Consider the following 13556-nt stretch of genomic DNA (forward strand, 5'->3'; position numbering starts at 1 on the left):
TAAAAAGACCTCAACAAACTGGAGCAAGTTCAGAGAAGAGCGACCAGAATGGTGACCGGTCTGCAAACCATGACCTATGAGGAACGGTTGCAGGATTTGGGAATGTTTAGCTTGCAAAAGAGAAAACTGAGAGGAGACTTAATAGCTGTCTACAAATATATCAAGGGCTGTCACATTGCAGAAGGATCATCTTTATTCTCATTTGCACAAGAAAACTGAATGGGAGGAGACACAGATTAGATATTAGAAAAAAATTTTTGACTGTTAGGGTGATCAGTGAGTGGAACAAGCTGCCACGAGAGGTGGTGAGTTCTCCTTCAATAGAAGTCTTCACACAGAGGCTGGACAGATATCTGTCTGGGATGATTTAGTGAATCCTGCTTTGAGAAGTGGGTTGGACCAGATAACTCAGGAGGTCCCTTCCAACTCTACCATTCTATGATTTGTCTCCAATGTCAATTTAAGAGATTACATTTTTCAGCAGAATACCATCGACCTCAGTTTGGCTGTGTCATCCATTCAGGTACCAGTTGAGGATCATGTTGTCCTGTGGGGGGTCAGTCCAATGTTGGTTGTTCAGTTGTCAACAGTTGTGGATTAGACCTAAAGTTGACCTCACATAGGCATGAGAACAAAGCTCATTTTAGCAATGGTAATTACTCCCAGTTCCTCTGCTCCTATGGTGCGTCAATCCAACACTGGTTGTGAACTTGGCCGTAAGCTGGCCTTAGACATGACATGACCATTGCATCAAAAATTATTAGACCAATAGTAATTTCCCCCAACTATGCCAGCTTGTCCGAGAGTGCTTTTATTTCAGTAGTGAATGGGAGTAACCTGTTCTTAGGGTCCCGTTTCACTTAGCGACACACCAGCTATCCCGACAACAATACGACCTGGTAAGGATTGCTGGTGTGTCGCTAAATGGTCGCTTGTAAGCTGCCAAACAGGCAGATCTCACAGCCATTCAGCAACCATCCAGCGATCCTCGGCGGTCGTTGGTACCTTGTCACACAGCAGCTTTTCTGACGATTCCCGCCTGCGTCCCTGAGTTCTGCGTCACCAACAAGGTCGCTCGTCCGGTCAAACACAGCGATGCGCGCTGGCCAGCGAGACACCAACGATGAAAAAATGGCCCAGGACATTCGAGCACGATCAGTGATATCCAGCGGGGGGGGGGGGCGGTCGCCGCTGCGTGTCACATGTAGCTAGTTCGCTGGCGAGGTCACTGTTGCATCACAAAATCGGTGATGCTTCAGCGATCTCGCTATGTGAGATGGGGGCTTAAGGGCCCCGTCACACACAACGAGATCGCTGATTTTTGACGCCACAGCGATCTCGCCAGCGAGTATCGCTGATCGTGCTGGAACGTCCTGGGCCGTTTTTTGATCGTTGGTCTCCCGCTGGCCAGCGCGCATCACTGCGTGTGGCAGCGAGAGACCAGCGATCAGCGACGCTGGGAGCTGGTTTGCAATGTAAACAGTGGGTAACTAAGAGCCGCGCAGCTCTTAGATACCCGCTGTTTACATAGGAAATCAGCTTGCTCGCTGGTCCTGATCGCTGGTGGGTCTGTCTATGTGACAGCTCACCAGCGATCAGCTAACTATGTCCCAGCGATCCCATCCACGTCGGATCGTTGGTGGGATCGCTGGGACATTGATACGTGTAACGGGGCCCTAAGACTCCTCCATCAGTAGCTTATCTACTATGGAAGAAAAGGATTGGGTTTGTTACAATTCTACATACCCAATCCTTTTTACCTTCAGAAACTTTCAGGCAGTCTCATACTGATAAGACCAATTGGCCAATTCCTTAATGCAATAAAGATTGCCAGTGCTTAGTGACATTAGTTACATGGCCAGTAAATGAGACCTGTTCTTGGGTGAGTTTATTTCAATAGTCACAGGATATAACATACTGTTAGATTCCTCCTCAGTGGCTTATCTACCAAAGAAGGAAATGATTAGGCATGTTGAGATTCAACATGCCTAATCCAGTTTACCCCCAGCATGGGCAGCCTCATACTGATAAGGCCAATTGACCAATTCTTTAACAAAATGATCCTGAACTAATGTGCTTGGCTAGGACTTGAACCCATCATGTGTGATTTATGCTGGAGATTGAGGCATTTCACAAGGCAAGGAATCTCTCCAACACTTGTAAAAAGATTTATCTCGTGCGTAATCAGTCAGCGACCACAAGCAAATCCTGCGGATGTGAACAGCTCTATGCGTTGCATTTACATGATTTACATAGAGAAAAAAACATAATCAGCAATCAAACAGAAAGCATATCTCCTTCTCCAGGAGCGTTTTCTGCCCATTTAGCTTCTGAACGAAGCTAGGAACAGAACGAGCAGCCGCTTCAGACGGCATATGTTCTCTTTAGAATTTGCATCCCTTCTGGTAAAATGATGTTGGGGCCATTAAAAGATTTCACAATCTACAAATAATCCAATTATCTTCAAGCAAAATGCAACTTCTAAATCTCTTCTGAGGGCATTTAACAGATATTGCTAGGCAACGGTTTGCAGTGTGGCTGCCTATTTTTAGTGGTAATTGATGATTTTCGGAAAAGGTGGAAAATAGGTTTGGAAAAGGCAAAAGTCCATGAGGCTCTGGTGGCTAGACCTTCGGAGATTAGTTGTAAAACATATCCCTGTCTCACTCGAGCCAATCACCCTCCTAAAACTACATTATGTATTCCAGATATTCTTCTTCTGGACCTTGTTGTCCAAGTAGGGCAAGCGAAAACAAGTCTGTGTAGTCTAGAGAGGCAGTCTGCTGTAACATAACCAGTTACTGAGAAAAACATTAGTTGCTAGTTACACTATTTATTTCAAGAGTGACAGATAATAACCTGATGCTAGGCTCTTATGTGAGTCAGTGATCTATCTACTCCAAAAGCACAGGATTGGGCATGTTGAAATCCAATATACAGAATCCATTTTACCCCACACATTTTCCATTAGGAAATGTTTAGGTAGCCTCATACTGATAAGACGGTTGATCGACTCTTTCAGTGACCTATCTAGTACAGAATCAGAGGGTTGGGCATGTTGAAATCCAACATGCCCAATCAATTTTACCCCTGACTTTTCCAATTGGGGAAACTTTTAGTTAGCCTCATACTAATAAGACTGTTACCCAACTCCTTCACGGCCAGAACTTACAACATGAACCTCTGCGTGTGATATAATGTATATTTGATGTATGAGACACTTCACATGGTCTGGAAACATATACAAGGGTTGAAGTACCATACCGTAAGCAACATACCGAGTGGAGACCCAATAACCGGTCAACAAAATATCTATAAAGTTAAATTTGTGTTAATTTTGCTGTTTCCATCCAACTTCTCCCCACAGTGTAGTGGATCTTGTGGTCCAGGGAAGATGATAAGACATGTGTACTGCAAGACCAGTGACGGCAGAGTGGTACCCGAGTCCCAGTGTAATCTAGAGACAAAACCATTAGCCATACATCCATGTGGGGACAAGAACTGTCCTGCACAATGGATCAGCCAGGATTGGGAAAGGGTAAGTTGGTTCACCTTGAAAATGTTTGTAATTGATAGAACATAAGTTTGGTATACTACTTGGTGGGCATGATCACCTGAAGAGACAACTTGGCCACAAAGTGCACTACGATGTTTCCAACTCTATCACAGTTGGTACCTTAGGGGTATTCAATGGATCAGTCATTTATTTCTCGAACACGATGATTTATACATCTACTCTACTGAAGCCTGTAGGCACGTGTGGTTTAGTGCCATGTTCCATCTGGATAGATCTTCTATAACAGAACATTTTGTAGAGTTTTTGGTTACTCAGCCATCTTCATCTCTAATATTAATCCATTTAGGACTCACAAAGTTGCCTCCTTTCACGCAGTGTAACACAACTTGTGGCAGAGGAGCAAAACAACGGGTGGTCAATTGCCTAGAAGTGGCCAATGGTAAAGTCAAGACTCGCAACCCTTCCGATTGTGACATTGCCAAGAAGCCTGCTGAGGAAAACACCTGCTTTGAACGCCCATGCTTTAAGTGGTATACAACCCCTTGGTCTGAGGTAGGAGACCCTTCTACTCTAAACAATTTACTTGAGAGAGATTTTTTTTGACCACTAATGGACGTCACAGGGTATCATGCAGACAGACTGTTTCTCGGCTGCCAAGAGATGATTAGATTTGGTGTATCGATGCCAGACACAGCTTTACAGCACTGCCTGGCAAAGGCTTCACTGTAGTCTCCAGCTGCCAAGATCTAAACAGTGTCCTGCTGGTTTTGGGATAACTGTAATTAACCCTTTGTGACTAGTTTAGTTGTTTTTTTGTTAAATATAACAAATCATTGCATATGTTACACATACTATAGGTTGACAATGGATGTTTCCTGAAGGGACTACACTTTTCATCGTTTTGAGGAGCACAATTTTTGAGTACCTCTAAACACATGAAAAATTAGGACCAACCTAATACAGGAGGTAGAATATGTTTTTTTGGTGTTTTTAACAAATATAAAAAAGTCATGGATGACATGAAGTTAGTCTGATGACTTCTTCGTAATGAGCTAGCCTTTTTGACCTTGCAGTGCAGCAAGACTTGTGGGGTTGGAGTCCGGATGAGGGATGTCAAGTGCTTCCAGGGAAGGGATATTGTGCGAGGATGCGATCTTTTAGTGAAACCAATTGGAAAACAGACCTGCGATTTGCAGCCTTGTCCAACTGATCCACCAGGTGAGTCCAAGGGACAAACTTTTAGGATAGTAGGCATCACAGTTGCCCTGTAACCCCAAGACTGAGGGGGTCTATATCCATTTTCAAATTGCAAAAGTAAGTACAACTGTATTCTCTTCCATACATGTTGACCACAGGCAAGTAATTGTATAGTCTTGCACCAAGGGGGGTTCATCTCCACACTGATTGTTCATGCCTGAGAAATGATCACTAGAAATGGGTTCCCATGGAGAAGGGTGGTGAGGGGCACCTCAGGGTGCCCAAATACATTATATTAATATGGCCAATCCTATGAATTTCTGTGGGCACGGCCATGTGCGTACCCAGGATAAAAACTAGAGCCATGGTCGTTCAGGTTGTAAAATTTTAGAACGAAAAAGGTGAATTAAACTGCTCCATACAGTATAACGAGCCCCATACCTGTATACATATCATCACCAGCCCCAGCCCACTAAGCCCAGCACCTGTATATATATCATCACCAGCCCCAGCCCACTGAGCCCACCACCTGTATATACATCATCACCAGCCCGAGCCCATTGAGCCCAGCACCACCTGTAGGTATCATCACCAGCCCCAGTCCACTGAGCCCAGCACCTGTATATACATCATCACCAGCCCCAGCCCACTGAGCCCAGCACCTGTAAATACATCATTCCCAGCCCACAGAGCCCAGCACCACCTGTATATACAGTGCCTACAAGTAGTATTCAACCCCCTGCAGATTTAGCAGGTTTGATAAGATGCAAATAAGTTAGAGCCTTCAAACTTCACACAAGAGCAGGATTTATTAACAGATGCATAAATCTTACAAACCAAAAAGTTATGTTGCTCAGTTAAATTTTAATAAATTTTAAACATAAAAGTGTGGGTCAATTATTATTCAACCCCTAGGTTTAATATTTTGTGGAATAACCCTTGTTTGCAATTACAGCTAATAATCGTCTTTTATAAGACCTGATCAGGCCGGCACAGGTCTCTGGAGTTATCTTGGCCCACTCCTCCATGCAGATCTTCTCCAAGTTATCTAGGTTCTTTGGGTGTCTCATGTGGACTTTAGTCTTGAGCTCCTTTCACAAGTTTTCAATTGGGTTAAGGTCAGGAGACTGACTAGGCCACTCCAACACCTTGATTTTTACCCTCTTGAACCAGGCCTTGGTTTTCTTGGCTGTGTGCTTTGGGTCGTTGTCTTGTTGGAAGATGAAATGATGACCCATCTTAAGATCCTTGATGGAGGAGCGGAGGTTCTTGGCCAAAATCTCCAGGTAGGCCGTGCTATCCATCTTCCCATGGATGCGGACCAGATGGCCAGGCCCCTTGGCTGAGAAACAGCCCCACAGCATGATGCTGCCACCACCATGATTGACTGTAGGGATGGTATTCTTGGGGTCGTATGCAGTGCCATCCAGTCTCCAAACGTCACGTGTGTGGTTGGCACCAAAGATCTCGATCTTGGTCTCATCAGACCAGAGAACCTTGAACCAGTCTGTCTCAGAGTGCTCCAAGTGATCATGAGCAAACTGTAGACGAGCCTTGACATGACGCTTTGAAAGTAAAGGTACCTTACGGGCTCATCTGGAACGGAGACCATTGCGGTGGAGTACGTTACTTATGGTATTGACTGAAACCAATGTCCCCACTGCCATGAGATCTTCCCGGAGCTCCTTCCTTGTTGTCCTTGGGTTAGCCTTGACTCTTCGGACAAGCCTGGCCTCGGCACGGGAGGAAACTTTCAAAGGCTGTCCAGGCCGTGGAAGGCTAACAGTAGTTCCATAAGCCTTCCACTTCCGGATGATGCTCCCAACAGTGGAGACAGGTAGGCCCAACTCCTTGGAAAGGGTTTTGTACCCCTTGCCAGCCTTGTGACCCTCCACGATCTTGTCTCTGATGGCCTTGGAATGCTCCTTTGTCTTTCCCATGTTAACCATGTATGAGTGCTGTTCACAAGTTTGGGGAGGGTCTTAAATAGTCAGAAAAGGCTGGAAAAAGAGATAATTAATCCAAACATGTGAAGCTCATTGTTCTTTGTGCCTGAAATACTTCTTAATACTTTAGGGGAACCAAACAGAATTCTGGTGGTTTGAGGGGTTGAATAATAAATGACCCTCTGAATAAACTTTTCACAATTTAAAAAAAAATTAAACAAAGAAATAACATTCTTTTTTGCTGCAGTGCATTTCACACTTCCAGGCTGATCTACAGTCCAAATGTCACAATGCCAAGTTAATTCCGAATGTGTAAACCTGTTAAATCTGCAGGGGGTTGAATACTACTTGTAGACACTGTATATCATCACCAGCCCCAGCCCACTGAGCCAAGCAACTGTATATACATCACCAGCAGCCCCAGCCCACTGAGCCCAGCACCTGTATGTACATCACCAGCCTCATCCCACTGAGCCCAGCACCTATATATACATCATCACCAGCCCCAGCCCACTGAGCCCAGCACCACCTGAATATATCACCAGCCTCAGCCCACTGAGCCCAGCACCACCTGTATATATCACCAGGTTCAGCCCACTGAGCACAGCACCACCTGTATATATATCATCACCAGGTCCAGCCCCAGCCCACTGAGCCCAGCACCACCTGTATATATCACCAGGTTCAGCCCACTGAGCACAGCACCACCTGTATATACATCATCACCAGGTCCAGCCCCAGCCCACTGAGCCCAGCACTACCTGTATATACATCATCACCAGGTCCAGCCCCAGCCCACTGAGCCCAGCACCACCTGTATATATATCACCAGGTTCAGCCCACTGAGCCCAGCACCACCTGTATATACATCATCATCAGGTCCAGCCCCAGCCCACTAAGCCCAGCACCTGTATATACATCATCATCAGCCCCAGCCCACTGAGCCCAGCACCACCTGTATATATATCATCACCAATCCCAGCCCACTGAGCCCAGCACCACCTGTATATATATCATCACCAGCCCCAGCCCACTGAGCCCAGCACCACCTGTATATATATATCATCACCAGCCCCAGCCCAGCACCACCTGTATATACATCAGCCTAGCCACAGCCAGCCCCCAGCACCTTTATATACATCAGCCCAGCCACAATCAGCCCCTGTATATACATCATCCCAGCCACAGCCAGCCCCTGTATATACATCAGCCCAGCCGGCACATGTATATACATCAGCCCAACCACAGCCAACCCCTGTATAGGCATCAGCCCAGCCAGCCCCTGTATATACATCAGCCCAGCCAGCCCCCAGCCCCTGTATATATATCAGCCCAGCCAGCCCCTGTATATACATCAGCCCAGCCACCACTCAATCAACCAGACCTGGAGTGACGTCACTGACTGAATAGAATAACAGCGATTGCCTCAGGAGTGCACGAGTACTAGGAGCTCCTCCGGATGCCTGACCTGATACGTTCAGGGGCGTGCTGCAGCCAGGGGCGGGAGACGGGGCGAGCAGAGCGCTCTCTCTCCCACAAAGAACATCCTGACGTTTAACATCAGGCGTTCTTAACCCCTATGTACAGGGCACCTGGCCACTGACTCACTGATGCTTGCACGAGTGCGCGCACCTGTAAAGCCGCCGTGCCGAAGATTTAAAGGGCCGGCAGCAGGAAAAACAGGTGGCCTTATCATGATAGGTGTGCGCTCCTGCTTCTGGGGGGGGCAGCTGTCCCCCCGCCCCATGATGGGGTACGCCCATGGGAACAGCCATAATTATAGTCAAGTATGGGGGCTTCCCTCATTCCAGACAGCAGTTGTAGAGGAAACTATGATCAAACATGTTGGATTTCATCATGTTCGATCCTCTGAATGCAGAGGAAGGGAAAGGAGAGGTAGTGGATTTGTAAAGCAGAAAGGAAAAGAACAAGTGTCTAAGGGAAGGCTCTGAATAATCCATTTTTATGAAGAGGTAACAAATCTGGAATTATGATAGGTTGTGGTTTGTTGTACAATTTTAGTTCTGAGTAATGCACTTTGCATGAACATCTCAGAAAAGTGTGGGATGGCTGCTGACAACTTCTCCGGGCACATATCTGGATTAGAAAAATGGTTGTCAGTTTCAATCCTATTTTTTGGCTGGCTTTATCTGAGCTAAATATTTATAACAGTAACCCCTATAGAAACTTACCACCCTCCTTGCATAGCCAGTACAGCAAGCTACTGTAATGGCTGCTATGTCTTACACTTTTTTTTTTTATCCAATCATATTTATTGGTATTTAAACATGACAAACAAAGACTGACATAAAAAACATCAGTGCTAGCTATGTCTTACTATGTTACAAATCATCTGTTTGTGATGGGAGTGGGGACCCGGACCCGCAACGGCAGCAAACAAAAGGGGTTATCATTATTCCTATTGATCACTGGGTGCCATACAGTAAAATGTGAATAGTCAAAAGGTAGAGGCGTGTAAATACTTTGTAAATGCATTAAAAAAAAAGAAAAATTGAGGTTAAATTTGTAGAAGTAAATCTTTCATCCTGCAGAGACACCTGGAGTATGTCAGGGTCAGTGATTTGTACTGTAATTGCTGATTATTTGACTGGCTGCTATGCCTGCATGCCGTATATTCTGTTTATGCCAGTAATTTCAGGAGTAATCAGTTCATGTACATTGTCTGTCCATGTAACAAGCTGTACTTCTCTTCCACTAGATGACAGCTGTCAAGACCAGGCTGGAACGAACTGTGCTTTAGCCATTAAAGTGAATCTGTGCAGTCACTGGTACTATAGCAAGGCTTGCTGCCGATCCTGCCGTTCTGCCCATTCATAGGAACTGTGAGACCGAGAATCTGCAGGCAAAGGGACAAGTTCTATCCTGTAGATAGCATGACACTAGGGGGATGCCAAAACGCCCAGCCTGAGCCCCTAAGTAATAGAAATAATACACCCCACAGCATATAGAGCCCCCCACTATACAAATACAGGACTATAGTTGTTGGCTCGATGCATGGACCTTCCAGTTAAACCGTTTGTGCACGATTTTTGATCTTTGGGGACAATTTTTTTTCCTAAAGGAAACCTGTCACCAGGATTGGCCACCACCTTTCAGGGCTGATATACAGCATTCTATAATGCTGCATATCTGCCCCCAACCTGACCTGTAAGAGAAGAAAAATAACTTTTATTATACTCACCTGCGGGGCGGTCCAAGGGATGTTGATGTTCTTGGTCTGGCGCCTCCCTTCTTCTTATGATCACCATTCTCCTGCTTGCTTTAGGTGGATGACACAGTCTTCCCGGCTTGCGCTCCCGCGCAGGCGTATTTCTCTGTCCTGTTGAGGGCAGTGCGCATGCGCAAGCAAAAGTTAAAGAGCCCTGGCGCATGCGCACTGCAGTACTTTGCTCTGCCCTAGTCAAAGCAGAGAAGTATGCCAGAGGAGTGCAATGCTGGGGACATTGTGTGGATGACGTAGGACGCGTCATTCCCACGAAGCACAGAAAGAGGATGGCATCAGAACAAAGGAGGCCAAGACCATCAACACCCCTCGGACCGGATAGTCCCGCAGGTTAGTGTAATAAAAGGTATTTTTGTTCTGTTACAGGTCCGGTTGGGGCAGATATACAGCATTATGCAATGCGGTATATTAGGTCTGAAAGGTGGTGGCCGCCTGTCATATTAGCCAAACCTGGTGACAGGTTCACTTTAAATGCATGTACTTTTGGCTAAAAGTTATTTTTGTAATTGGGCTTCATCAGAAATTTTGCCATCAATAGTCTCTGTGTTGCCCTGTCTAGGTTAACTGAGAATCTGTCAGTGTGCTCTTTCTGACGATTCAATTGGAGAATTTCGCACTTTTTTATGTCTTTTTTTTTTTCGCTCCTCAGCTAATTTATGACCACAGATCACATCAAAAGTGAATGTATGAAACAGAATTGCAAAAAAGATTTTTAGCCCCCCCCAAAAAAATATTCCCAGAGGTGGAATAGTTCAAAGATTTAAAAAAATAGGATCTGATTCTTCCCCCCCTCCTCAAAAAAACAAAAAAAACAAACAAACATGTCCATCTCTCGCCACTGTGTGCCTTGTATTGCTGAAAATGTCCATTTAAGTGAAAAGGGCTATACCGCAACACCCGACATAAACCATAGACAGAGGTGGCGCTGTTTGAGGAAAAAAATGTAATCCTGCACAACCCCTTTAAGTGGTGTAATGTGGCCTTTTACATGTAGACGTTTCTTTGGCTGATGAGGCTTGTACTCATTTTAGATTATTTACCAACATGTACATTGTTCACTTTAGAAGCTTATGATTTTAGGCTCAAATTGATATTTTAAATGTCTCTCTTCAGGGCTCAAATTGTCCTTAACCACTAATGCCAACTTAATACATAGAAGGACCAGAAAGTCAATAGTAACCTATCTTAATGGCATCCTTATTTTCTGATAAAAAGCTCAAAATTTCTGTTCAAAATATTCTAATTGCTTGTAGCCACCACTAGGGGGAGCTTCAGAGTTTACAGCATACTGTTTTATTATTGACTCAATTACATGCAGTAAGCTCAAAACCTCCCCCTACTGGTGGCCGCAGGAAAAAATTCTATGTTAGAGCAGGTGATTTGGAGCTATGTATCAGATACCATCATGTCTTTCATTAAGTCACACCCCTTTAAATTAGAGCAACAATACATATGAACCCACATAAAGGGTTATGTTCTTCTTCATAGATAGGTATTATCGTTTAGTGCTTGTAAATATAAGCAATTTTGCAATTTACCGCTTGTGGACATTTTCAGCCGTTCATGAGATATTAACACACTTTACACTGGACACTAACCACTGCTGCTACACAGCAAAACGTGCGCAGTAGTTATAAGTTTTTCACTATTGAGCTTGTAAGCGCTGTTTTTATGCTGTCCTGGATTGTTGGAGAATGCTGTCACCTCCTAATCCCGTCCATCTTCAGCACAAGCTAAACAGCAGCAGTAGTCGGTCTCCTAGGCAACAAACAGTATGAAAAGAAAAGTGTTAATATTTCAAGATCGGCAGTGAATTTTAATAAGCAGTAAACTAAATATCCATCTGTGAAGACGTGATTAACGCCTTTATTGCCTGCACCCCTCCACATCATATGTAAATAGTGGATGTATGGCATGCCAAGAAATGGCGTCGCTTGGGGACCGATGTTCTCTTCTGTTAGACAACATCTGCAATGGAAATTTGGGGAACATTTTTCTTACCTGTGTACTCGGCAGGTGTAACCTGAAGGCTTCTCTCCTTGTTTCATCTTGTAGACAAAGTATAGGGATAGACCCTAAACCTTCAACTTTTCCAAAAATGTATAAGCTCGAAAAGATCCAAGAGAAGAAAAGACCTTGCTCTTTTCCCGTGGACACGCTGACCTCTAATGGCGCCACACATGACCTCAATTTTTTTGAGGTTTGAACTAAACAAAAATATAAAATTTGGGGCAATTTTTTTTGCCAATTTTATTGAAAGTGTGTCTTTCTATGCGCCCCCTATAATGAATATACTGGAGCAGAGTAATAAAAAGTGCCCAAATTCTGGCAGGACACAACCTTCAAGGGGCATGGCATGGAACATAAGGTGTGTTGCCTTACCAGAAACGGCTTAAAACGTGCCAAAATTTGGATTCTAAAGTAAGCCAACAAGATGGTGGTATAAAATGAGACAAGCGCCGAAAAATGTGCCAAATTTATTATCCAGCATGAGCCACTGTGGTAAATTTGGCTAATTCCAATCTAAATTTATTACCGAATTATTAAATCTTCCCCACTGTTATTTACACGCACTGTATGCATAATGTGGGGGAAAAAAAACTAGGCCTCATTTATCAAAACTGTCTATTGCCCGTAGCAACCAATCAGAGCTCTGCTTTCATTTTTTCAAAGCAGTTTCAGAGATGAAAACTGAATTCTGATTCGTTGCTATAGGCAACAGCTTTACTGTTAGCCCTATTGATAAATGAGGTCTAGTTATTGTGTATTTTATGTTTTTCACACTGCACTTTAGTAATTTCCAGCTCAGCCACCATATTTGGGGAATCAAAAGTCACTTAGTTTTAGGTGAAAGAGAGTTGTATTTCCTTTTAGGCTGAAGAAAATAAAGCCCATGCTGCTTCGTCACATTATGTAATTTCTAATTTAAGATATCCTGTGTAATTTTATCAGAGACTTTTACTACGGATAGTCGGCCTCTGGGGCTTCCGTCATTGCAGAACCTCATCCAACCATCTAAGCTATTAGGCATCATGGAGTTTGGCAATAGCGGGGGGCCCAGGGGTCATCCGGTTTGACCTCTAACGCATTCCTTATATGGAAAGAAGTATAGCTATGGTTCAGATGAACTTGTAATATGAAGGTGTATACTTTTAGAATAATGTATCCATGCATATAACAGGTATTATTATGAGCTGTAAAAACATTATAATCTTATTACAAACTGACTAATATAAAGGGTTGAGCCCTAATTGGGCATCTTAAAGGGAATCTGTCACCCCTTTTTTGAGATATCATATAATGATATCATTCAATTGTGTGTCACATAAGGATTCTCTTAGTACTTTTGCTTCCCCCTGACCCCGCACCTTTCATGCATAAATACCTTTTATATATCGGTTCAGATGTATGTAAACTGCCGCTGTCCGGTCCGCTGGGCGGGGCTTATTCACCTGCTCCCCCCTCCCTGTCTTGCTGTATGCATTTCTTCTTGTATAGAGCAAGACAGGGAGGGGGGAGGAGGTGAATAAGCCCCGCCCATCGGACTGGACCGCAGCAGTTTACATACATCTGAAACGATATAAAAAAGGTATTTATCCATGACAGGTGCGGGGTCAGGGGGAAGCAAAAGTACTAAGAGAATCCTTATGTG

At 44.3% G+C, this 13556-nt stretch overlaps 1 protein-coding gene across 1 annotated transcript in view; it reads left to right on the forward strand.

The window, feature by feature from the left end:
• The window catches only part of ADAMTSL2 (ADAMTS like 2), a 75334-nt gene extending 62139 nt beyond the window's left edge, over positions 1–13195 (forward strand). Inside the window, exons 18-21 of the mRNA XM_073541387.1 lie at positions 3368–3538; positions 3893–4069; positions 4591–4735; positions 9380–13195. Of these exons, the coding sequence (XP_073397488.1) occupies positions 3368–3538; positions 3893–4069; positions 4591–4735; positions 9380–9498 (612 nt within the window). The 3' untranslated portion in view covers positions 9499–13195. The remainder of the gene's footprint in view (positions 1–3367; positions 3539–3892; positions 4070–4590; positions 4736–9379) is intronic.
• The last annotated feature ends 361 nt before the right edge of the window (positions 13196–13556 follow it).

The sequence above is a fragment of the Dendrobates tinctorius genome, unplaced genomic scaffold (assembly GCF_039654945.1).
Source record: "Dendrobates tinctorius isolate UK_male_01 unplaced genomic scaffold, ASM3965494v1 ptg000120l, whole genome shotgun sequence".
In the NCBI taxonomy this organism is placed as follows: Eukaryota; Metazoa; Chordata; class Amphibia; order Anura; family Dendrobatidae; genus Dendrobates; species Dendrobates tinctorius.